Source organism: Chanos chanos, chromosome 12 (assembly GCF_902362185.1).
Source record: "Chanos chanos chromosome 12, fChaCha1.1, whole genome shotgun sequence".
NCBI classification, from domain to species: domain Eukaryota; kingdom Metazoa; phylum Chordata; class Actinopteri; order Gonorynchiformes; family Chanidae; genus Chanos; species Chanos chanos.
This window is the reverse complement of record NC_044506.1, coordinates 10,738,685-10,764,575: the sequence shown is the minus strand read 5'-3', so window position 1 is coordinate 10,764,575 and position 25,891 is coordinate 10,738,685. Positions and strand designations below refer to the sequence as shown.

The window sequence follows — 25,891 nt, the reverse complement described above, 5'->3', positions numbered from 1 at the left end:
CCCCCCCCCACACACACACACACACACACTCATTGAGCAACAGTGCTCTATACTAAAAATCTCTAACTGGTTCACAGTATCTTTGTTTGAACTCATGCAAATTGTATTACTGCTGCCCAGTGTGAATGAGACAGGCAGAGTAAATGTGCTTACATAAGCGATGAGGAATTCCCTGACTGATCACTGGCTGGGAGCCCGTCACATGGAGAGTGGGATGTCACATCATGCCAGTTGGATTTGGACAACCGCACAAACCTCCAGCAGACATAGATGCCCCCCCCCCCCCCCCCCCCAAATCTGGACCAGCAAGGCCTGTAACAGCCACTCATGCTTAAATTCACAAAAACAAAGGCTTTATCTTGAAATATATGAAGCAGTAGTACTTATGTGATGATATATGCAATTCTCACAGAAGAATGTGAGCTAATTTACACACATTAGGTCATTTCCCTCACATAAGCCAAAATTTCTCATTAAAAGAGAACACATTCAATTTAAACTATGCTAAACTAAGCCAAAATTTCATCGCAGAGGGCTAAGTCTATAGTCTGAATTACATCTTTACATCTTGTTTTTGGATAATTATTTTTTGGTATTTATGCGGCATAAAGTCACTGAATGTAATTCAACAGTTTGACTTTTCAGTGGTATAAATAGTAACATGCTTGCCGACAGTCTTTGGCTTTGGGTTTGTTGGACTGCCTCCTGTCATAATAAATAATTGCATTTACTATTAGGCTAACAAGATAGAAAGTGCAATACAGCCAAAACGTCTGGTCACCGAGAGACCCATGACTGATAAACAGTTCCTGCAGTTGACTGATATAAAGATGTTATTCAGACAGGGATAAAAAACCCTCGGCACCACATTGTGTCCTGAGTCTCTCACTGAGTCAAGCACATGACAAACTGGGTCACATGTACTGTTACTAATTCATGTCAAAGTGTGTCTGTTTGCGTGGACGGCCAAAGTTTGTCTGTCTGCATGTGCGTGTGTTTCTGGTAGGTGGCAGGGCAGTGTTTGTGTGTGTGTGTGTGTGTGTGTGTGTGTGTGTGTGTGTGTGTGGGGGGGGGGGGTGTTTCATTTCCACTTAGGAGACTCAGATTTTCCGCATGCCGTTTTTTTCCATTTTAAGTGCTTGCTCTGGCCACTAGGGTGGGGGTGAGGGTGAGGGTGGGGTTGGGGGGGGGGGGGGGGGTTACTCTGTACTACACTACTAGTAATGTGAGGGTCGACGCAAAATCTGCGGTTCGGCGGGTTCAGGTAAGCTTACCCGAGGCCTGCACGGTTTTCTTTTAACTCAGGAATGACACACCAGATTCCACCGATCAGTTAATCATCTAGACACTGACTAGCATAATTAACTGTGATAATGAACAGTTAAAATAAAAATGTGCAGGACAGTTGGCCCCCAGGACTGGAGCTGAGAATCATTGTTTTAGAGTGTTAATAATGGGCTTCACCTACGAGTTTTTTTTTCCCCCTCGTGGTATCCATAGCTTTTGTTTAGATTATACACTGCCAAAGCACCCCCTTTTTTGGTCAGAAAGAAGACGCTACCACTGAAGATATGGCCAACATAATCAGAGAAAAGTTAAAAACGGGCGATGCTAAGGTTGTACGCAAAGTGAGCCAAAAAAGTAAAAGAGAGATTCGGGCAGGTTGTCCTGATCGATGACACCATTACAGACTACGTTAACTGCGCGAGTTGTGAAGGATGCAACGTTTGTGTTTGTGTCTGTGTGTGTGTGTGTGTGTGCCACTATTCAACAATACTATTCAACAATAAAGAACACCGTCTGGAACAATTCGTCTGTTCATTTAGTAGCCTAGACCCACACGCTATACTATGCCTTGCAGTCAGTGTATTATGCTAACGTTCGGGCAAGCAGCCCAAAAACGAAATAGTGCAAGACTGGTCACTTTGCTGTAATCTACGGTAGCTCATACCTTGTTGTCTACACGAGTGTCTGTCCTTTTTGATGTGCATTAAATAAGAAAATGTTATCTCTTACTCTATAATATGGATGCCACTGCTATACAAGCTAAAGTTGGCGGTTTGCAGGTCGGGTCGGATGCGGGTGGTTGATTAACGCATATTTTTGCAGGTGGGGCGGTGCGGATTGGCTCTCATAACTGGGTGGGTGGGTGCCAGGATTCAAAAGACAATGACCCGTGCATCACTATACATAACACACAGGCCCTGTTTCATGCAACATCAGTAAAAATAGTATTGAAGATTTAATCATGAAAATCCTCCACCCATACATGCAAAATATGGGTGTTCAAATTTACATGAGTGTGTAATAAATTTCTAAGTCACTATGGGGAAGTTAGCATATCTACTCAATGATCTGAGTTTACAGTGACTCGCCAAAGCAATGGCTGTCATCCTTATCTAAGGAAAAGGTATTGCTACTACTGATAAAGGTCAAGAGAGATATACCACTGTGATTAAAAAAAAAAAAGCCATGACTGGCCATAAATTAGTCTAGCAAACTTCCTGTGAGTCATAAAAATTTTTTGTGTTTCAGGAAGTTTAAACTCTTAAAGTAACAAGTCAAGAACCCAAGATAGTTACTGATATTCTCCCAAGGTGAAAACATTATGTATCCCTGGTAACTTTACCACAGTGAAAAGTCATTTGGTCACAAATAAAGCTGTATCAAAATTACATAACTGGAATGAGCTCTGTAGTGAATTAAATTTAATCTTATCAAATTAAAGCACTGAGTATTCTCAATGGAGCGATTTCTTGATTGCTGTTTATGCTAGTTTATTCTTAGATATGTTTATAGAAACGTCCCTCTCAGAAATACACTAAGCACTAAGAATACTACTTGTGTTTCGGCCTTGTTCGCAGAACAAACATTTATAACAGATTTATAACTGATACTTTCCAGAGAAAAACCAAAATGCTCTCGACGGATAAATAGGTTCTGACAGGTTTTTGATTTCAGAAATAGATGTTTTTCACACATCTTCATTTGTGTAGCTATGCACTGCTTGCTGTGTGTGAAAGAAAAGTGGTGTTGTTATTGTGTTCAGGAAGACGCTATGCCAAAACTGTTGTTTCCTGAAACTCACTCTTGATGTACTCATAACACCAGAGACCTGTATGTTGCTATGTTGTTTTATTGCTTTTGTTTTGTCTCTCTTCGGTCCTTCACTACCAAATTAAGACCTCACTAACAAAACTGGACAGTCATTCTGGGTAACTTAGAATTTGAGTAAATAACAAATAGAGAAACTGCCCCCCATACACAAATATTTTCTGTGTAGTGAAATAACTTCCAAAGAAGAACCTGAAACACTCTTTCTAGATAATTACTTTCTGACTTTCTGATAAGTTCTTGATTTCAGATAGAGATCATTTTTATTTATATATCCTTTCATCAGTGAAGCTATTAGCTGTAGGGTGACCCAGAATGTGGGCACAAGGTAAAAACACACACTGTCTCCATTGGCAATTAATCTAAGAATATGCATTAACTTTTTTCCCAGAAACAATGACCCTGCCATGACCCCATGTGTGGCACTCTAAGACAGCATGTATAATGTATAAACAGTATGTTTGTTACATTTTTTCCAGATAATTTGAACTTTAAAGATAAAAAGAAATGTATACATTTTTAATCAAACAGTCAATGACTACTGTCTTCCATCTCTTTCTGAATCCAAAAGGCTATCATTGACATTGTGCGTATCCTACAGTATGACTGTGATTTACTTCACAAACAGGGACTTTTTGGGACTCAACCATGGGACTCAACCATGTTTAGAGCAGTGTATCTTTACTTTTCCAGATGTCTGTATTAGTTGATGTGTGTTTGAAATATAAGCCCAGATAGAAGTAAATAGAACAAAAATTGGCTGGAAGATGACAGGCCACACTTAGTGCATTAGCTTCCTTCATCATTTCCATGAAGTATGTTGAAAGCAGAAATGGTTACATAAACAGGACTTTACAATTTGATTCCATAAAAATCAGCATTTGGGTTATATTACCAATAAATGGTGATTAGATTAAAATAGGGCTCTGTGTGTGTATGTGTGTGTGCGCGCGAGTGTGCGTGTGTGTGGGTACGTGTGGCGTGCGTGCGTGCGTGCGTGCTTGTGTGTGTGTGTGCCTGTGTGTGTGCGCGCGCATATACGTGCGCTGGGAGGAAGAGACAGAGAGACAAACAGAAAGAGTAACAGAGAAAAAAACGGAACACACCCACTTACACTACGCCTCAGCCTACACTGCGTCAAGAGCACTGCACACTGCTGCTATTGATTCACTCCTGTCAGACAACAGAGCTACACTGTGCCTCCCTCACAGCCCAGTTTCCTTTCAACGCACTTCAATCCCAAACCTCACGGCAAAACTATGGTTCTCCATCATAAACAGTTTGAGCAGGCAGGCAAGGCTGGGGGTCTCCAGATTTGGAGGATCGAGAAAATGGAGCTGGTCCCGGTACCTGAGAACCTACATGGGAACTTCTACGTGGGGGATGCTTACCTGGTTCTCCGCACTGTTAAGCAAAAGGACCATTTTTACTACGACCTGCATTACTGGCTGGGTAAGTTCAAGAATGTCTGTTTCTCTAACCTTGCACCTGAAGTCTGTATTATGATGCCTGGGTAGCCACAGGCTTCCCCTTGAGTGATGTGCTGGAAAAGTTCAGTGGTCTCCAGTGTGGCACCTGTTAGTACAAACTGTACATGGAGCATTGATTTGTCATGATGTGGTACGCAGTCTTCCAAATCCTGACAACTGAGCTTTTAAAAAGAATTTTGGTTTTAGGGCAGTTTTATACAATTTTAACAGCAATCCTTGCTATGTCAAAGAATATATTTATCTATATTTAACATATGCTTATGATATATGTATATAAATATGACATATGGCCAATACTTATTTGAACACACACTTTGAAAAAATCTCTACATGTAGACTGATACAGGAACAGTAGGGAAACGATTCGCATAACCATCCTGCACTGAGCAGTTATCAGATAAGGAAAGTCATAAATATCAGGACTTTTGGCAGAGTCTTTGCTAGACCATTACTTAAATGGCACACCATAAAACATGTAAATATATTTAACTAAAAATAACCATTTCGTATGGTAATAAAAAAAAAAAAAGTCCAGTTAACTCAGGTGGAAAGTTTCCAGGCGATGCTTTACAGAGCGAATATTATTATCAAATACCAGTCCATAATATAGCGCACACTTGAAGGATATAGTACAAAATATAATTTAAAGTGCGTGTTCTCCTGCATTTGAACTAAGCGCTCACTGAACTATGGTAAGGTGTCATAAAAAAGTACATCAACCATTTTTTGTGCTTTGTTTTTTGGGTTTGCATTACTGGTGAATCACAAAATCAAACTGACAGTAAACTTTTTAACTCAGTCCGTGATCTAGTTTAGGCTTACTCTCATGCAAAAGTCAAAAAATGGAATAGTGGGTACTCATGCTGAACCAGCTACATAACCACAACTTTATCACACTCGCCAACAGTCTCTTCTCTGTGTGACTGCGCGTCTTCGCTTCTTTATAAGAGACCTCAGCAAAAACACTCACTCCCATTCACTTTCTCACTTTCTCTCCTCTGTCTTTCTCTTTCTTTCTCTTTTTCTCTTTCTGTGTCTGTGTCTCTTCCTCCCCATTTTCATCTTTCTCAATAACACTTAAGACATAATACACACACTCATTTTCTCTGCAACATTTAGCACAGCTCTCTATCTCTCTCTCTCTCTCTCTCTCTCTCTCTCTAAAGCACTTCCATTATGAGTCATTAAGGAGCTAACAACAAAATTGAACTCTTATTAGGTTTCTACCCATAACCACTCATATTACCGGACATGTTTATCTCTGTAAGACAACCACAGTGTCACCGCCGCAGCAGCAGCATCCTCTCTGGCCAGCGTCCAACACAATACAATGCTCAGTAATCATGTTAATGGTCAAACTGGTGTGATGGCGTGAAAACAGGTCGCACCCGCAAATATGTGTGAGAATGTGAGCATGTTGCAGACCCATGAAAGCACAACAAAAATCCCTCACAAAAAATGGTCACGTATACACAAGAGGGCATTTTCATGCGTACAATAATTGTGTTTTCACTCACCTCCACCTGCAGGCAAGGAATGTACACAGGACGAGAGCACGGCTGCAGCTATCTTCACGGTTCAGCTGGATGACTATTTGGGAGGAAAACCCGTCCAGTTCCGGGAACTGCAGGGCTTTGAGTCCACCACCTTCACCAGTTACTTCAAAGGAGGAATCACATACCAAGTATGAATCTCTGTTCAATGTCTCTGAGTCCACGACCCTGTGTATTGGGCTTTGTTTTGTTTCAGGAGTCAAAGTGCTATTTCTGACAAGCTATTAATGCACAGAAAAGTACCACCATCTGCATGTAGTGGAAAAAATCTTTTCAGATGTTTTAGGTTTTTTTATTTTTTACATTTTATGGAATGACACGCAGGACAGTTGGTTGAAAAGACAAACTTTCCTTAAGAACTGTTCCACTGTGTAAATTTAGCATCATGTTTGCCTTTAAGCAGAACGAGGTGTAGTCAAGAGGTTCAAACTCAGCCCTCAGAAACACCCTTTCTCCCTGGATCTTCCATTCCTCCACATGTCACTGTCATGTGTTGATCTGGTGGAAAGATGTTACTCATAAAGTCTAAGTGTCCTTTCAATATTATGTTTGGCATTAAAGGGGAATGACTCATGGGTTTAAAAAAGAAGAACAGAGAAAAAAAAGGTAGAAGAGAAGAAAAATATCGTCTGTTTTCTTTACCCTCTCAGTCAGGGGGCGTGGCATCAGGATTCCATCACGTGGTCACCAATGACCTCACAGCCCGAAGACTTTTCCACATCAAAGGTCGACGTGTCGTCAGGGCAACAGAGGTGCCACTGGACTGGTCCAGCTTCAACAAGGGCGACTGTTTCATTGTGGACCTGGGCGCAGTAAGGCCAGACTCTAACCTAGACTCTCATGTTTAGCTTTATGGGACAAAAAAAAAAAACAGAAAAGAAAATATGTCTCAAAAGTGAGTTTAGGAAGCTGCATTCACTGGGGCACATCGCTTTTCCAAACATGTTCAAAACACACTGTGCTTTGGAGCCTTTTAAATCATAATTGTTATGTGTTTACAAGCAGTAATTAAAACAGGATATATGAGATGATCCTGAAATAAAAACAATTAGTGAGATTTAACATCATTATGAGCAACAAATTGCTCTTTGATTTTGTTAATGAAGTGACAGAATATATTGAATATATTGCCTCGCAGTGTGCATTCCCAAACTTAAACTTGTCTATCCTGTGTGCACAGTGGGCACAAGTGAAATTCAATCTACTCTGTAGCAACAGCAAATGTAAATATAACCATCTAAGTAAACTACAGTATTCAATGAAGCACGACTACAGCACAAATGCAAAAGTAAACAATAGCGTGTTGTACAGTCAAGGAAAAAGTGTCGGCCTTGCTAGAGGTCTTGCTCGGACAAAGTTGTATTTCAAAACAGCGTTATCGGAGTTATATACTCTGCAATAGTTATTCATTTTAGATATAAAACATGAGGACAGCAAGAGTGTTTATGCAAAGCAAACTACTGTTTGCTCAATAAGAAAATGTTAATGGAGAAAGACCGTTTCATCTGAGAAGGCTGACTTCAGGTTAACTGACAAAATAGTGTTCAGTATCGTAGTTTTTTATCAGTGCGGAATTCCCTTTGGCTGAATACAGCCCATGTTGTTAGATTATTCAGTACCTACTGTTGACAGTGAAAACTCAATTCAGATCAGTGTGTTTCAGACATCTCGGGGTTTTATGAGTTTGTATAAGATAATGGACCTTTAAATGTTGTCATTTTCAGGTCATCTACCAATGGTGTGGCTCCAAGTGCAACAAGTTTGAAAGGCTGAAGGCCGCTCAGGTGGCAACAGGTATCCGTGACAACGAGAGAAATGGCAGGGCTCAGGTGGTTGTTGTGGAGGAAGGGAGTGAACCATCAACCATGACAGAGGTAAATAATCACAACACCCAGTCAAGGAGCAAGGATGACAAACTGTTTGCTAAATTCTGAAAGTAACGAACTACGGATGTAACTCTTTTAGAAAAGGAAACCACGTTGGCTAAATTAATCTTTTTCAATTTTAGCTTCTGGCCCCAACCACCGTATGTTAAACCACTGAAAGTTTCAGGTTTAAGCAGTGTTCATCCTGTCAGGCGGCAGATCGGATGTTTCTATTTTTTGCTCTTTAAATTTGACTTAGAACAGAACCACATACATTTTTATATTGTCTGTTTTCACTTTTACTTCTGTTTGAACTTTTCTGTGTTCTGCTCAGTCCATATTGTATTTTCATTTTCGTGTAAACCAGCATCTAAACAAAGATCAGGGATGATGATGAATTCAGTGGAACTCCTGTGAAAAAAAAAAACCAGACAGCTTCAGGTTAAAGCATTCTTGCTTTTCTGGTGTTTGCTAGGTTTTGCTTTCTCTGTTGTCACAGGTTCTTGGAGACAAACCAGACCTGCCAGAAGGTGATGACAATGATGATGCAGTGGCAGATATGTCAAACAGGAAAATGGCCAAACTTTACATGGTAATATAAGACTAGTGTAACATGCAAAAGCACTTAAATAACATTCATACCGAGGCGCACAGACAAGCATATAAGGGCAAGAGCAAACATGTATTCACAAGTGACAGACATATTCATCCAATTAGCTAAACACAAAACAAACAAAACAACCAAACATTGTTTCTTGTGTTTGCAGGTGTCTGATGTTACTGGTGAAATGCAGGTAACTCTGGTGTCTGAAGAGAATCCCTTTTCTCAAAGCCAGCTGCTCTCAGATGAATGTTTCATCCTGGACCACGGCAAAAACAAGATGATCTTTGTCTGGAAAGGTACATGCATTTCCATGTTAACTGCGACACCCACTGCACTGCCTGATTCATATCTCGCTCACACATCTCATATGCATCAATTTTGCATTGAGTCCATCTGTAGAACAAAAAAAAACACAACACAGAGACCTTATTTTAGCAAATACAATTTTTTTAGCACATAAAAACAGTAACCTGATCAGCGAAGGTTACATTACAAATGCACTGGCCATTCACAAACCATTAATGGTTTTCATATGTTCTAATAACATTGACCCATTAAAATGGACAAATATCATTAATTCACACATCTGTCTCTAAGTTCAATAAAGTGAACAATCAGTGGTGTTTATGACTCTCATTGACAATGTATGCTGGAGGGTCATTTGTGCAAACCACTCTGTGCCATCAATTTCATACTGCATGTCTCCATTATTCATCGATCAAGGCCGCAATGCAAATCCCAACGAGAGGAAGGAAGCCATGAAGACAGCAGAGAGTTTCATAAAGCAGATGGGCTATGCGCCAAACACTCAGGTTCATATACATTATCAACCGCATCATTAACGGAACCATCAGGAAAGATAAATGAAATTTAAAAAAAAAATAGAAAACAACTTATTTCAACATTTTCAAAGTTAGAAAAATGTATAGTAATTTCAGGGGGAAGGAAAGGTCAAGTCAAAATGTAACATAACTGAAACTTTCATTACCACTCACTAAACAGGTCCAGGTTCTTCCAGAGGGTGGAGAGACACCAATCTTTAAACAGTTCTTCCAGAACTGGAAGGATGTGGACCAGAGCGAGGGCCTTGGCAGGGTCTACGTCACAGAGAGGATCGCCAAAATCCAGCAGGTCCCCTTTGATGCCACCAAACTGCATGAGTCTCAGCACATGGCTGCCCAATATAACATGGTGGACAATGGTTCTGGGGACACACAGGTAACATGTACTGTGTGTGTAGCTGTGTGTGTGTAGCGCTGACGATACACAAATAAAGCTTATAAATGTGGAATCACCCCATTAAACTTTCTGAATAAGCTTCACCTAAGGTCAAGTATAAACTGACTGATCTGTATTTCAGATTTGGAGAGTGGAGTGTGGTGCTAAAGGAGAAACCAAAGTCCCAGTAGACCCTAACACATACGGCCAGTTCTACGGTGGAGATTGCTATATCATTTTATACACATATTTAAAAGGACAAATCATTTACACTTGGTAAGACCATTTCACATAAAAAATACAATTTTTTGACGGTAATCATCATCAACATGTCTTTTCATGTTCTGGAAACAGTAATACAGTTTAAGCACTCTCTTATAAAACTTAAAGTGCATTATCAGGTATCTTGATGCACATTCTTTTAAATGTTTATGGGTATCTATAGTTTATAGAGTAAACCTTTCACTCCCATGTCCAGGCAGGGTTCCAGCAGCACTTTAGATGAAGTGACAGCTTCAGCCTTTCTCACGGTGGAACTGGATCGCTCTCTCAATGGAAAAGCTGTTCAGGTAATATGGATATTTGAAAGAGAGAGAGAGAGAGAGAGAGAGAGAGAGAAATGTTGACTATCTGTTGGGTTACACTGCACGAGCCCTCGTCTGTTCCTGAAAAAATTATTCCATTTATTCTCAGAGAGGTTGCACTACCAGAGAAGTCAGTTCTATGACACTTTTCGTTAAGGGAGGGGGCAATCAACAGTTGTTTGACGTTGAACTTGTCAACACCTATAGATTTCCAGGATGACGTCAAGCCCCAGGCTAAAGCTACAGTGAATTGCTGGCTCACAACATTGCTGTGAGAGCTGAACATGAACAGTACCTGAACTGAAACATCATGTCTACTTGTATGACCTGTCTCCCTTCATTTCACTGGCACACTGGCCATGAGTGCTCTCTTTTTCACTTCCCTACCTGTGCAATATTCAGGATATTCAGCTTAATACCATTTGTCCTGAGGTCCATTTGCACTGAAATAAACACAGGCATGTTATGTAGACCACAGCATTTGCATTGACTAAAAATCAGCGAGGCGACTGGAATATCTGTAAGCTAAAACCATCCTGTGGTTGTGCCTGATAGTGCATTTGACTGCCATAAAAAAGAAAAGGGACCACTCTGATAAGTTTAAATGTCAGGTTGATAATCTTTTAAGTGAAAGGGCAAACTACTGAGAACTTCCTCCTACTCTATGAGGGCCCTATAAAGCCTGATTAGCAAAATTAAGCATGTTTGCTCAGGATTCTGTCACAAGCTTTAGAGTATAACTCTCCAGAAGGTGCATTGTATATACCTGATTCACATTCATGAACATAAAATCAGGTTAAATCTTCTACTGTGGAAATACATGTTATATTAGTCCTTTGTATTCATTCCGTGTACAATGTCCAGGTGAGAGTAACCCAGGGTAAGGAACCTGCTCATTTGCTGAGTCTCTTCAAAGACAAACCTCTGATTATTTATAAAAATGGGACATCCAGGAAAGATGGGCAGGCTCCCCCACCCTCTACACGCCTCTTCCAAGTGCGTAGGAACTTGGACACCATCACACGCATCGCTGAGGTGAGAACTACAGCTGACATCCTATTCAAACAACCTATTCATACACACGCACACACACATACACACACACATCATGTTCTCACCATGTTTACTTGTGTGGGTGTATGTGTGTGTATGTGATCCACTAGGTTGACACCAAAGCTTCCTGCTTGAACTCTAATGATGCCTACCTGCTGAAGCTGCCCCATGGGGGTGGATATTTGTGGGTGGGGAAAGGTGCCAGTGAGGAAGAGGAGAAAGGAGCAAAGTACATGAGTGAGGTTCTGAATTGTGAAGCCAAACGTATCGTGGAGGGACAAGAACCAGGTAAGAGTACATCTGTAACTGAACCAAGAGACATTCAATTTAACTCTGCCAGCAAAGACTCAGGTTCAGTACACTCTAATACCCTGAACAGAGCTGGATCACTAATATTGCACTCTAACTAAATACAACAGTCCCTACTATCTATAAATGACATGAATGTCATCCAAACAATGGCAGCCTTAGTCCAGCAACCTGATGTCTAATGATTGTCCAGTGAAGGTCACCTAATGATTGTTTGTTGTGTCATTTGTAGCTGATTTTTGGGCAGCACTGGGTGGAAAGACAGACTACCAGACATCAGATTCTCTGGAGTGTAAAAGCATTGCTCATCCTCCTAGACTATTTGCATGTTCCAACAAAACAGGCAGGTTTATTGTAAGTATCCAGTTCTCATCATTTACAGTAGTGTTGTAATATTTTTACCTGTGACTCACAGAGCTGGAGAAGTGCCCGATGAGCTAGAAAGGAATGCTGTATAATCCACAGTTCAGTTCCTAGAAGGACTCGAGCAATTTCCCTCGAACATAGGAGCAATCAACGGATAAGACCGAGTCAGTCTGAAAATCAGTGTTTGCATAGAAGCTTGGGACTGATGGGCCATTTAAGTACTACTGCTACTTTTGAATGAGGACCACAAGTAAACTAAAAAGTGAAAAAAATTCAGCCCATTTGAAAAACTGAGCCATGTGGTTGGATTTAGAGCGATAAGTTCAGAGGAATGAATGAGAAACTCTTTCATTTCTATCCCATTACCTGTAGATTGAAGAGGTGCCAGGAGAGTTCAACCAGGATGACTTGGCAGAAGATGATGTCATGCTCTTAGATGTCTGGGATCAGGTGAGATGAACCTCTATGTTATTCCCTCCTTCTCTCGACTGTGCTACAAACAATTCCATGGTATTTTGAAAATTAAATTAGCCAGAACTCAGAGAAGAGACGATGAAAGGAGGCCAACTTTTTTTTTTTTTTTTTTTCACTTTCATTTCACAATATGTCTCTTATACTTCTGGAAACTCTGTTGACATGACTGGAATCTGAATTTACCCTCAGGTGTTTATCTGGGTTGGCAAAGATGCAAACGAGGTGGAGAGAACTGAGTCAGTTAAATCTGGTATGTAACACAACTTTGGTAAACATCTTTCTCTTTTATGTTCATTCTTGTTTGTTTATTCCACTAATGGGCCTGAGAGAGGGTTTCATAGCTATCATCAATATGCATGTCAAAAGAATCTGTCAATAACATTACCACCAGTGCAGACAGCCATTAAATGTGCATTAAGCACATCACTGACAACTTAACGCCAAACATCTCCGCTTGAAAAATGCTATAATTATTTATGTGTTGACTAAAGCATGCGATACTGAAAGATGTGGAATGAGTTTTAAAACATACAAAGATTAAGCATGCAAACTTCTAAGAAGTTGTCGCAAAAGCGAGACGACGAGTTCAAAGATAAACTGTGGGCAAAGCGAGAGATTAGCTGTGACGTGACAGAGTTTAGAGTACGGCTTATATGTTTGTAAATACGAGCCCACGCAAAGAGAAAAGAAAAGGAAAATATGTTAGGGGGGAAAAACTCTCATTGAAATGTTTGTCCTTTCGCAGCTAAGACGTACATAGAAACGGATCCGTCTGGACGGGACAAGGGGACGCCAGTAGTGATCGTCAAGCAGGGGCATGAACCACCCACCTTTACAGGATGGTTCCTGGGTTGGGACGCCTCCCGCTGGGATACTGATGCCGTGGCCGGGACTATGAAGTCGCTGACCGTTGTCTAAGATCAGAAGGGGTGTGGAAAAGGAAAGTTGTAAACAGTTAGTATTTTGGAGGAAATGTAAAATACTTTTAGCGTTTGCTACTTTTCAAAAGCGAGCTCTTGTGGTTTTATGATGTGTGAAAACAAGTGTTGTTCAGGCAAGCAGTCCATACAGTTAATTAAACTCGTACAGGAGCGGTGTCAAGTTTACAGTCAGCCGGGTGTCATAACGAGGTGTGCAAGCAATGCAGCGTACTTTTGTGTCGGGATATAATATGACATATGTTATGATTTTAAAAAACAAAAGGGGGCAAAATACCATGTTGCAGTTTTGTTTTACATAATATCCTCTACAGTCAACATTTTTCATCTTCCGTTTGTTATGGTTTTTCTTTTTCTTTTAATTAAGCACAAGACTGTTACGAAAACAATGCGCTTATTTGAAAACGGTGCCACATTCTTTCTTAATAAACTTGAAAAAGAAGCTCCCATACTGTGTGTGCTTTGTTCATGAGACATTTTTATGTTTGCATCAATAGCGACCTCAGGATAACCTTTCGAACAACGCAGTTTCACTTTATTCGTGCGAAATCCTGTGAGAAACGTAATCAAGATATCAGAAACGGCATTTAAAGGACAGGTCAGTACAGAAACCAGCAGCCTTATAAATGAATGGACATGAGTTTCATGTCAAACAAGATAACCTATCTGAAGATACCAACGTGTCCAGATTATTCACTTGGCTAACTCTAAACAGTGTAGTAGTTATTCATCTAGGTACCACATGATGGCAGAATTGTTATGTTTCCAGAGATTATTTCATCAACTATTTGGCAGAAATGTATGTTCCGTTTTTATGATTATAATTTTTTTTTTTTACATTCAGATAGTTGTAAACATTTCATGCCATAAATGCGAGTCAAATATTCTATGCATTGTTGTCATAATGTGTGAAATAGTTTTCTCGTGGCTCTAAGACTTTAACAGCATGGAATGCAGTAGAGGGATCACTGTGCTGGTGCTGATAAGGAGAAGAGAAACTGTTTAGTTACTAAAGAACCAACCGGTCTCCAACTGTTTACTTTGCAGGAACCTAGAACACAATGACTTGCCTTATTTTTAATCGTGTCAGCTGTAAATTTGAGTCTTGTACGGTTTTTATTGATCCATTGTTTATGTACTGTGATTTTTTTTAAGATAGACAAGCCTGTTTCAGTATATCTGGGGTGCCTTCTGTGCAACTAGCCTCTGAAACTCATTCACTCTTCTAAGAAGCTTCAGCAGCTGTTGAATGAGTGGAGAGGTGTGTCAGCGTTGAATGATGTCCACCAATGCCAACCAATCCAATTCAGTTAAATTCAGTTAATCTGAAATTCAAATGAAGATTGCTTGTAAGCAAAAAATGGCTGTCTTCAAATAATAAGAGTGACTGAATGAATGAACTCAACTCAAACAAGTTTTGGAGGCAAACAGAAAGACTTCTGCACTTTCCTGATTACACATCACAGATTTCCTGAACAGCACTATGCAACTGTGTCACCTATCAAAGACACACATAGCCTTAACACTGAATATTCCTACATCTGCTCCTCTGGTGTTGGCGTGTGAATTGTGTGTGTTATCTTCTGCATGTGAGTCTGTAAATCAATAAAGGTGTCAGTTCTTCAGCCCAGTGCTGTCATCTCTTCAATGACATTAAAAATGGTGGGATTATTTTTGTATGTTCATTTGCTGTAATATTGAAAAGTAAGCATTACCTGGATGTTTTCATGTAGTTTGATTCATGTTCCTGGAATCTGGGTCAGAGACAGCTGGTGAAAGTATAGTTTAATGCTGAGCTGTACTGGAACGGTTTTCTCTGTGACACTATGTCGTCTCATGAGTTCACAGTTTAATGAGTACTAGCTCAATCCAAGTTTCACAGAGCTGCTTACACGTTGCTGTGATCTTGGATGTAAAAACGGATGATGAAGTATGAATGGAATTTTATTAATCATAACAGAAGTGTGCGTCGGAATTACTAAGGTTACGAGTGAAGAGGAATAAAGTCAATATTTTCATTCAGAGTGTTGGTATATCATCTACAACTGTCAAATAAATAACCTCAAATAAATAAACCCAAATGGCCTCTCTCTATACGCTTCTTAGCATTTGAAAATCAACATAATGCCTTCAGTGACAAATGTTAGCAAATGGGATTCCGATAACTGAGCTTTAAAGGAAAGAAAACAAGAGTTACCAGCCTCACAGGGATACAGGGATGAGGGAGGTAGGAAATGCACAGAGACCTGCCCACCTCTGTGTCACTAAGCATCCTTTAATTTATCAGACACCAAGCTACCCAGTCATTGGCTGATCTCCAGCATGACACAAGTGAATACTGGCTCCTCCTTATCACTGTAAAGAGATCAGTGCATCTCATGAGTGATGATTAAAAATAAGGCACTTGCGTAAATATTGTTACCTTTCGACTTGAGGGTTAAAGGCTGTGGTTCTTAGACTTTGACTTTTTTTGATTTTAGTGGGTCCTTCTAAAAGTCCACTTCTGCTATTGACTCTCACTGATTCTAGTCAACTGACACTAGAGATAAAATGCAGAGGATTATTAAGTATGTTTTATCAGACACCTGGTTATTGACTTATTTACTGTAAAACTGATCCACATGATTACCGTAAGGAAGCGGGAATTACTGACGAACGATCATTGTCAGTAAGTTACTAACGTAGAGGCTGTTATCTTTCGCCCTGAAGATACTGATAAATGCGTGGAGGGCACATCTACAACAAAGCACTTGAGGAATTCCACTTGGTGAAATAAGCTAATGTCTCATTTAATTGGTTTAATCTGCTATCAGGACAATTTAAACATTGTTACTGAATGGTAGTATATATTCCAAAGTACAAACGTGTTGTGCTCTTCCAAAGGCCTCTGTGTACTGTAAAAATTGTTTACTATCAGAGCACAATAAGTTACAAAGTAATAAAAGAGAAAGCCAAGGGCTGAGGTCCTATTGTTCTTCATACCAAGCAATGCGATTGTAAGTAAGGTTGTAAGTAAGAGGTGAAGGCCAAAACAACAGGATTTCTTTAATACAGATGGATTGGGTTGCATTAGTGATCACAGAACAGAATCAAAGTGACACTATGAAGAATAAACTTAAATGAACTTTGTATACGGTTAGAAATGGGGCTCTAAACTGAATAGAATTTTAAGTGCTTTCACTTCACTTGCATGATTTTATTTTCTGCCTCCTTTCAGTTTCAATTCTGACTATATGTGATTTACAGTTTTTCAACAAAAAAAACCCAAAAAACAAAAAATGGATGTTTCCGTATTATCAGAGAGCACCAATGGTGATAAATCAGTATTTGTGAAAGATTGTGAAAGATTGGTGATCGTTTTTGGGGTCGACTGCATCTCTGTTTATAACAACTACTTACTTAACATCGAGCGCACAAAGCACACAAAGCCATGGATAAATAGCAAACACGCACACACACAAACATTGTCTCCAGTAGCCAATATTCTTTCAATGGGCGAAGGTTTTTTAAACCCATTAACCCCTGTAGATGGTTACAATACCTTTGCTGCATTGGTAATACAAGCACAGAGGTAAAAGTTGAGAGAGAACTGGCTGCGTCACTTTATGCTATGCTTTGTACAATACTTTCCACTTTACTTCTCCATTACTTAGCTGTGATAAAATCAGAAATGGTTGCTTGAACGAGACATTCCAGTTTGAAAATGATATTGATTGGTTAAACATGGGACTTTCATGAATGTACTTTTGTGTCAATATCAATGATTATCTTTAAATTTGGAAAATGAAATGAAAAACAAATTAACTTTATATATAAAATTTGTGCATTATACATATATATATACACACACACACACTCACACACACACATAGTATATATGTTTGTGTGTGTGTGTGAGTATGTGTGTGTGTTTTGTTATTTAGTTTGGTTGCTAGGTAAGAGCGATAAAGACAGGAAGTGATGAGAAAAGAGGAGGGTTTTTGCAGTATCATTTCATACCTTCTTATACTCCTCCTCACCCTGCACTACCTTTACTATAGTTCAGGTGAATGTGATAAGACTGCTGCACACTGCTGCCTCTGATTCACTCCTGACAGACAGCAGAGCTGCACTGTGTGTCACTCACAGCCTGGTTTCTTTTCAGCACACTTCAACTCCAAACCTCAAGGCAAAACCATGGTTCTTTACCACAAACAGTTTGAGCAGGCAGGTAAGAATGATGGTCTCCAGGTCTGGAGGATTGAGAAAATGGATCTGGTCCCAGTAACTGAGAATTTACATGGCAGTTTCTATGTGGGGGATGCTTACCTGGTGCTCCACACCATCAAAAGGAAGAATTTCTCCTCCTACGACCTTCATTACTGGCTGGGTAAGTTAAAGTATACCTGTATCTCTCACCTAATACCCGAAAGATGTGTTGGAGAATCCAGATGTTTGGCCCTGAATGATGTGTTGCATCTTTTAGAGCAACAGTACTAGTTTTATTTATTAATAAGTACTGTATTCACTCATTTATTTGTATAATTATTCATTTTGAATTGTGAGTTCTCTACCATTTTGCTGGCAGTACCACATATGTCAAAAGTGTACCTGTTGTATATCATGTGCGCAGCACAATCTCTTTGAAGTAATTTGGCCTCAAAAAATTACTTCAGTGAATGTCGGTTTCTAAAACCTACATCCTTTCTCATCCACTTGTATTCTGAAAGAAATCTGGAAAAATTTTGAAAAAAAAAAAAAAACAGAAAACAAACAAACAAACAACAACAACAACAACAACAACAAAAACCCAAAACAATTCTGGATATGCAGTCCTTTGATAAAGATCAAAATTCAGAGATAAGGAAATGATTTGTGGGATCATAAGTATATGAGGTGTAAGATAAGGAAGGCTGAAAATATCCCAGGAACAGATCATTCTAAAGAGAAAAACTGTAACTGAATTGATGTGTAATACCACTTATGTATGAGAAACGTGAACGTGACACCACAAATATGATCATCGATACTAATGCGCCACAAATCATCAGATCCAATGTCACTGGCATCAATGAGAACAAAAAAAAGGCAAAAAAAAAAACCCCAAAACAATTTGAGCTCAAAGTGATCCGTTTGACTATTCCCGAGAAAGCAGGCCTTTTCAGTAGAAATTTAGATGTCATTTAAATCCTGTAAAAGGAGAAAAAAAAACAACTTAGGTGCGTCCTTTCAGATTAAAATGTCATGATAAAATTCGATATAAGATTTTGACTGCTGGTGGCAAGTGAAGTTCATTCATATAGCAATGTGTGTGTGAGACAGAGAGAGATTGTAAGACTATAAACTATGTGTGAGTACGTGAACACGCTGTGTGGTCATGAACTATGAAAATCGAAATCAGGACGATATTGTGCATGTAGAATAATTGTGTTTTCACACACCTCCACCTGCAGGCAAGGAATGTACACAGGACGAGAGCATGGCTGCAGCTATCTTCACAGTTCAGCTGGATGACTATTTGGGAGGAAAACCCGTCCAGTACCGGGAACTGCAGGGCTTTGAGTCCACCACCTTCACCAGTTACTTCAAAGGAGGAATCACATACCAAGTATGAATCTCTGTTCAATGTCTCTGAGTCCACGACCCTGTGTATTGGGCTTTGTTTTGTTTCAGGAGTCAATAGTGCTATTTCTGACAAGCTACTAATGCACAGAAAAGTCAAAGCAAGGCATATGACATTAGTTTAGTCAATTCAATATTGGTAGTTCATTCAATATCATTTGAAGAGGTTTAATCATAGACATGAAACAGTGGACACTGATTACAGTTGTTGTGACATTTTATTATGTAAATGATGGTTGGTTTAATAGATTTAAACTTTCTTTCAGAACTGTTCCATTATGTAAATTTAGGAGCAGTTTCTTCGCTTCTATTTCGTTATCTGACATGAGCAATGGGACTTTAGCTTTCTCTCTGGATGTTCTATAGCTCTTCAATGTACATGTTCCGATCCAGTGAAATTCCATGCAACCTTATTTTTGACAACAAAGGGGAGTGATTCATAAGATTAAAAAAGTAAAACAGTAGAAAAACGGTAGAGGAGGTGAAGAAATGCACGTTATGTTTTCTTTATCTCCTCAGTCAGGGGGCGTGGCATCAGGATTGCAGCACGTGGTCCCCAACGACCTCACAGCCAAAAGACTTTTCCACATCAAAGGTCGACGTGTCGTCAGGGCAACAGAAGTGCCTCTGGACTGGTCCAGCTTCAACAAAGGCGACTGTTTCATTGTGGACCTGGGCGCAGTAAGGCCAGATTCTAATGTTCTGATCTTAATGTTTTCCTTCAAAACACTGACCTCAGAAGACAAAAACAGATGTCAGTCATTTTACACAAATACTGAAATATACAAATGCAGTTTCTATTGGGGTACAACTGTCTCCCCAGTAAGATATTTAAAAGTAAAAAGACTTTGAAACCAAATAAACTGAATTAATCAATTAAATGAATGAAATAGGCAGTCTGACAGAATGTACTCCCATACATAAGTATGTCTGGACTGTATACAGAATTAGTGGAATTTATTTTTCTATGTCCTCCACACACATACACACCCACATACCCACGCAGAGAAACTCAGTTTACATTGGCGTGTAATAGTCGTTCAACATTTCACAAGTTTACACAAGATAGTGGAGCATTGAATTTTTTCATTTTCAGGTCATCTACCAATGGTGTGGCTCCACATGTAATAAGTTTGAGAGGTTGAAAGCTGCTCAGGTGGCAACTGGTATCCGTGACAACGAGAGAAAAGGGAGGGCTCAGCTGGTCATTGCTGATGAAGGGGACGAACCAGATGAACTGATCAAGGTGACAAATTATATCGTCCTGTTTCTTAAGTTCTAAAGGAAACACTAGATGTCTTAAAAGTACATTCAATGTAAATCTTTTTAAAAAAGGAAACCTAGTTGATTACTTTAGTCTCTTTGGAATTTAATGTACAACCATCATATGTTAAACCACTGACAGTTTCAGGTTTAACCAGTACCCACCCTGTCACGCACTGATTTGAACTTTTCTGTGTTCTGCTCAGTCCATATTGTATTTTCATTTTCCTGTTAACCAGCATCTAAACAAAGATCAGGGATGATGATGAATTCAGTGGAACTCCTGTGAAAAAAAAAAACCAGACAGCTTCAGGTTAAAGCATTCTTGCTTTTCTGGTGTTTGCTAGGTTTTGCTTTCTCTGTTGTATTTTGCAGCTTTATCTGTGTGAAAATGACTTTGTATCTTGTCACAGGTTCTTGGAGACAAACCAGACCTGCCAGAAGGTGATGACAATGATGATGCGGTGGCAGATATGTCAAACAGGAAAATGGCCAAACTTTACATGGTAATATAAGACTTGTGTAACATGCAAAAGCACTTAAATAACATTCATACCTATGTGCACAGACAAGCATATAAGGGCAAGAGCAAACATGTATTCACAAGTGACAGACATATTTGTTCAATGAGCTAAACACAAAACAAACAAAACAACCAAACATTGTCTCTTGTGTTTGCAGGTGTCTGATGCTACTGGTGAAATGCAGGTGACTCTGGTGTCTGAAGAGAATCCCTTTTCTCAAAGCCAGCTGCTCTCAGATGAATGTTTCATCCTGGACCACGGCAAAAACAAGATGATCTTTGTCTGGAAAGGTACAACTCATGTATAACTCAATGTATAACTCATATCCCACTCATACATCTCAAATGCGCTATTTTTCTCATGTCACACAATCCACTGAGCAAAATACACCCTCGCAATCACAAGCCATTGATGCTTTTGTGTGTATAAATAACATTAACATTTTCAAACAGACAGGCAAATATCCTTAATTCCTTAATTCTTCCTTTACAATTAGTGTAATCTGTCTCTGAGTTCAATGCAGTGAACAATCAGTGGTGTTTATGACTCTCATTGACAATGTATGCTGGAGGGCCATTTGTACAAACCACTCTGTGCCATCAATTTCATACTGCATGTCTCCATTATTCATCGATCAAGGCCGCAATGCAAATCCCAACGAGAGGAAGGAAGCCATGAAGACAGCAGAGAGTTTCATAAAGCAGATGGGCTATGTGCCAAACACTCAGGTTCATGTACACTATCAACCGCATCATTAATGGAACCATCTGGAAAGATAAATGAAATTTAAAAAAAAAAAATAGAAAACAACTTATTTCAACATCTTCAAAGTTAGAAAAATGTATAGTAATTTCAGGGGGAAAAAAGATCAAGTCAAAATGTAACATAACTGAAACTTTCATTACCACTCACTAAACAGGTCCAGGTTCTTCCAGAGGGTGGAGAGACACCAATCTTCAAACAGTTCTTTCAGAACTGGAAGGACGTGGACCAGAGCGAGGGCCTTGGCAGGGTCTACGTCACAGAGAGGATCGCCAAAATCCAGCAGGTCCCCTTTGATGCCACCAAACTGCATGAGTCTCAGCACATGGCTGCCCAATATAACATGGTGGACGATGGTTCTGGGGATATGCAGGTAACATGTACTGTGTGTGTAGCTGTGTGTGTGTAGCGCTGGCGATACACAAATAAAGCTTATAAATGTGGAATCACCCCATTAAACTTTCTGAATAAGCTTCACCTAAGGTCAAGTGTAAACTGACTGATCTGTATTTCAGATTTGGAGAGTGGAGTGTGGTGCTAAAGGAGAAACCAAAGTCCCAGTAGACCCTAACACATACGGCCAGTTCTACGGTGGAGATTGCTATCTCATTTTATACACATACAGAAAGGGAAAAATCATTTACACGTGGTGAGACCTTTTTTCTGCAACATATAAGTGTTGTTTTGACCAGTGGGCCTTTTTAAATTTTTAGCACAAACTTAATAAACTGTTTTAAATAAACTCTCTTAATAAACTGTCGTAACCTTCTCATACTAGGTCATTGGAAAATATCTTGCTGCAATTGTAATATTTTAACGAAATTGTTAACAGAGTAGAGCGTAAACCTTTCACTCCCATGTCCAGGCAGGGTTCCAGCAGCACTTTAGATGAGGTGACAGCTTCAGCCTTTCTCACGGTGCAACTGGATCGCTCAATTGGTGGAAAAGCTGTTCAGGTGATATGGCTGTTTGTTTGTTTGTTTGTTTGTTTGTTTGTTTGAGAGAGAGAGAGAGAGAGAGAGAGCACTGCTGGACTGCATTCCCTTGTCAAGTCTGAAGAGACTACTTTCTGTGTTTTACTGGTACAAAGACTGATTACAGCACTAAAAAGCTCTGATTGATTTTGGCACTCAGTGAGGGACAGCTCAGCAGGGCATAACTCGGCTGTTTTACAGTTAATTACCCAGTAAAATGGTATTCCCAGGAAGAAGGCAGCCCCCTGGCTAAAGCTACAGTCAACTTCCACCACAAATTATTATTGTTGTTCGTGAACAATACCTGAGCTGAAATGCATTTTGGGATGACAACCCTTTCATTGAGGGCCAGTTCTAATCTAATCCAACACGTTTTATATTCACAAACAGACGTTGCTTTGGAGCTTGATTAGCAAAACTGAGACATGTTTAGGACTGGTGCATAAGCTTGTATTCCCTCTAAATCCCCAGAAGGTGGACTGTTTATATGTGATTCATATTCATGAACATCAGCAAATTCAATAAGATTAAATCTTCTATCAAGCCACATGTTCTATTTGTCTCATATTTTACACTAAACTGTCTTCAATGTTCAGGTGAGAGTAACCCAGGGGAAGGAACCTGCTCATTTCCTGAGTCTCTTCAAAGACAAACCTCTTATTATATATAAAAATGGGACATCAAGGAAAGGTGGGCAGGCACCCGCATCCCCTACACGCCTCTTTCAAGTTCGTAGGAACTTGGACACCATCACACGCATCGCTGAGGTGAGAACTACAGCTAAGGCTTGAAACGACCTGCTGGACCACAAACACGAGCATACACAGACACGCATGCAAACATATGCAACTCCATCAAAAACATTATGTAGCTACTCATGTAACTTCAGGCCTGCCCTTTCTATATGTTTCAATACCTTCTGGTTACTGAAAAGTATTGAGTCTTACAACGTGGAGGAATGTGGATTTCATGTTTTACATCAATTGTGTGTGTGCGTGTGTGTATATGTGTGTGTGTGTGTGGGTGTGTATGCACATATGCAATCGACTAGGTTGACACCAAAGCTTCCTGCTTGAACTCTAATGATGCCTACCTGCTGAAGCTGCCCCATGGGGGTGGGTATTTGTGGGTGGGGAAAGGTGCCAATGAGGAAGAGGAGAAAGGAGCAAAGTACATGAGTGAGGTTCTGAATTGTGAAGCTAAACATATTGTGGAGGGACAAGAACCAGGTAAGAGTACATCTGTAACTGAACCAAGAGACATTCAATTTAACTCTGCCAGCAAAGACTCAGGTTCAGTACACTCTAATACTCTGAACAGAGCTGAATCACTAATATTGCACTCTAACTAAATACAGTCCCTCTTATCTATAAATCAGTGATTGACATGAACGACATCCAAACAATTGCAGCCTTACTCTAGCAACCTGATGCCTGAAGGTCACCTAATGATTGTTTGTTGTGTCATTTGTAGCTGATTTTTGGGCAGCATTGGGTGGAAAGACAGACTACCAGACATCAAGTACACTGGAGAGTAAAGTCATTACTCATCCTCCTAGACTTTTTGCATGTTCCAACAAAACAGGCAGGTTCATTGTGAGTATCCACTCAATTTTTAAACACGCACGGATATGATTGCCGATAACTTCAAAAGTGTCATGTGATTTGTATAAGATAGTTGCAAAAAGCATTATTCGGTTTCCTAAGATGATTCCAGAAATGTTGTTATGTTGAACTAACATCACAACACATAAGACTAGCAATTATTTTCATTTGGTTCATTTTGAGCTACTGTTGAATTTCAGTGAGGATCTGAAAATAACAAACACTGTGTAGGTAAAGAAATGAAAGACATTTGAAAGACTGAGCCGATGGTTGGATTTAGAGCGATACGTTCAGAGGAATGAATGAGAAACTCTTTCATTTCTATCCCATTACCTACAGATTGAAGAGGTGCCAGGAGAGTTCAACCAGGATGACCTGGCAGAAGACGATGTCATGCTCTTAGATGTCTGGGATCAGGTGAGATGAACTTCTGTGTTATTTTCTCCCTCTCTCGACTGTGATACAAACCATTCCGCGTTTTTTGAAAAGGTGAAAGCAATATGTAGTAGCTATAAATGACTGTAGCAGCTTGAAATGAGAGATCCTTCAAGGAAGAAATCATTGAAGGATGCATTTACTTCATTTATCCACTGTGTAGCTGGGGAGCGTGCCAACATAACTGGAGTCTGCCTTTTATTTTCAGGTGTTTATCTGGATTGGAAAAGATGCTAATGATGTGGAAAAAACAGAATCTCTAAAAGCTGGTAATGATTTTCTGTTTACCCTCATTTACCTACATCGTCAATATTTAGACAAAATATGTGACAAGTAAAGTGACTAGAGACTAAAGTAGACAGTGTGTAAAAAATCTCACTAAACTGTTTTACTCTCTACAGCTATGACATATATAGAAACGGATCCGTCTGGGCGGGACAAAAGAACCCCTGTGGTGATAGTCAAGCAGGGGAATGAACCCCCAAACTTTACTGGGTGGTTCCTGGCGTGGGACCATTCTCGCTGGGAACCCTGATGTTATGACCAGAACTATCACTAACTGCTACAATCTAAACGAACTGAGCCACAAAAAAACCGACAGAGCTAGAATCAGAAAAGGTACCAGAGAGAACAGACACAACCAGCAAGTATTCTTGAAAACTGCAAAAGGCATTTCGTTGGCGCTATTTTTAGTTTAATATTTTTATGATGTGTGCAAACAATTACTGCTTTTACATGTGTAGTTTAGCTCCAGATCCACACACTAAACCATGTTACACTATGGTGACATAATGAACTGAATTTAAATGGTATTGTATATACTCAATGTGATTATTAAAAACATTTATGATGTGATTAATACCTGACATAGTCACCTGTCTCGAGTTTATTTTGCTCCATAGTCCCTATGGTTTATTTATTTATTTTTTAATTTCCCTTTTAAAATGAATATTTTATTAAGAGCTGGGCCATCAGCACAATCTGTTCACCTTAAAAGTCTTGTATGCCCTCTTAGTGTGTATAAAAAATCAGCCTATGGTCATACCGTGCCCACATTAATAGAATTTCACTTAATTATAGCAGTATCTTAGGACAAACATGATGAAAGGATCAAGAAAACCCAATGATCACCACACTGAGACCATTGTGTGGTAAGCAGA

The 25,891-nt window shown here is 39.6% G+C and overlaps 2 protein-coding genes across 2 annotated transcripts; both read left to right on the top strand.

The window, feature by feature from the left end:
* The first annotated feature begins 4,355 nt into the window (after nt 1-4,355).
* Nucleotides 4,356-13,548, top strand: LOC115824665 (adseverin-like). The gene is made up of 16 exons (XM_030788421.1): nt 4,356-4,566; nt 6,134-6,288; nt 6,808-6,969; nt 7,882-8,031; nt 8,522-8,614; nt 8,790-8,922; nt 9,350-9,438; nt 9,629-9,844; nt 9,987-10,120; nt 10,323-10,413; nt 11,293-11,463; nt 11,592-11,769; nt 12,023-12,144; nt 12,529-12,606; nt 12,820-12,880; nt 13,376-13,548. Exons 1-16 carry the CDS (start codon nt 4,374-4,376, stop codon nt 13,546-13,548), a joined length of 2,199 nt encoding a protein of 732 aa, XP_030644281.1. The 5' UTR covers nt 4,356-4,373.
* Nucleotides 13,549-17,744: 4,196 nt separating this feature from the next.
* LOC115824729 (adseverin-like) lies at nt 17,745-25,266 on the top strand. Its single transcript, XM_030788486.1, has 16 exons — nt 17,745-17,937; nt 19,001-19,155; nt 19,689-19,850; nt 20,266-20,415; nt 20,846-20,938; nt 21,114-21,246; nt 21,596-21,684; nt 21,876-22,091; nt 22,234-22,367; nt 22,584-22,674; nt 23,289-23,459; nt 23,744-23,921; nt 24,166-24,287; nt 24,636-24,713; nt 24,940-25,000; nt 25,133-25,266. Exons 1-16 carry the CDS (start codon nt 17,745-17,747, stop codon nt 25,264-25,266), a joined length of 2,160 nt encoding a protein of 719 aa, XP_030644346.1.
* The last annotated feature ends 625 nt before the right edge of the window (nt 25,267-25,891 follow it).

What these genes read in the sequence shown, in the direction of transcription:
- LOC115824665 (XM_030788421.1), top strand. Translation starts at nt 4,374, where the DNA reads ATGGTTCTCCATCATAAACAGTTTGAGCAGGCAGGCAAGGCTGGGGGT. An exon ending in CCATCACACGCATCGCTGAG is followed by an intron (nt 11,464 to 11,591) that starts GTGAGAACTACA and finishes GTGATCCACTAG; the next exon opens with GTTGACACCAAAGCTTCCTG. An exon ending in TCTTAGATGTCTGGGATCAG is followed by an intron (nt 12,607 to 12,819) that starts GTGAGATGAACC and finishes ATTTACCCTCAG; the next exon opens with GTGTTTATCTGGGTTGGCAA.
- LOC115824729 (XM_030788486.1), top strand. Translation starts at nt 17,745, where the DNA reads ATGGTTCTTTACCACAAACAGTTTGAGCAGGCAGGTAAGAATGATGGT. An exon ending in AACCAGATGAACTGATCAAG is followed by an intron (nt 20,416 to 20,845) that starts GTGACAAATTAT and finishes ATCTTGTCACAG; the next exon opens with GTTCTTGGAGACAAACCAGA. An exon ending in AACAGAATCTCTAAAAGCTG is followed by an intron (nt 25,001 to 25,132) that starts GTAATGATTTTC and finishes TACTCTCTACAG; the next exon opens with CTATGACATATATAGAAACG.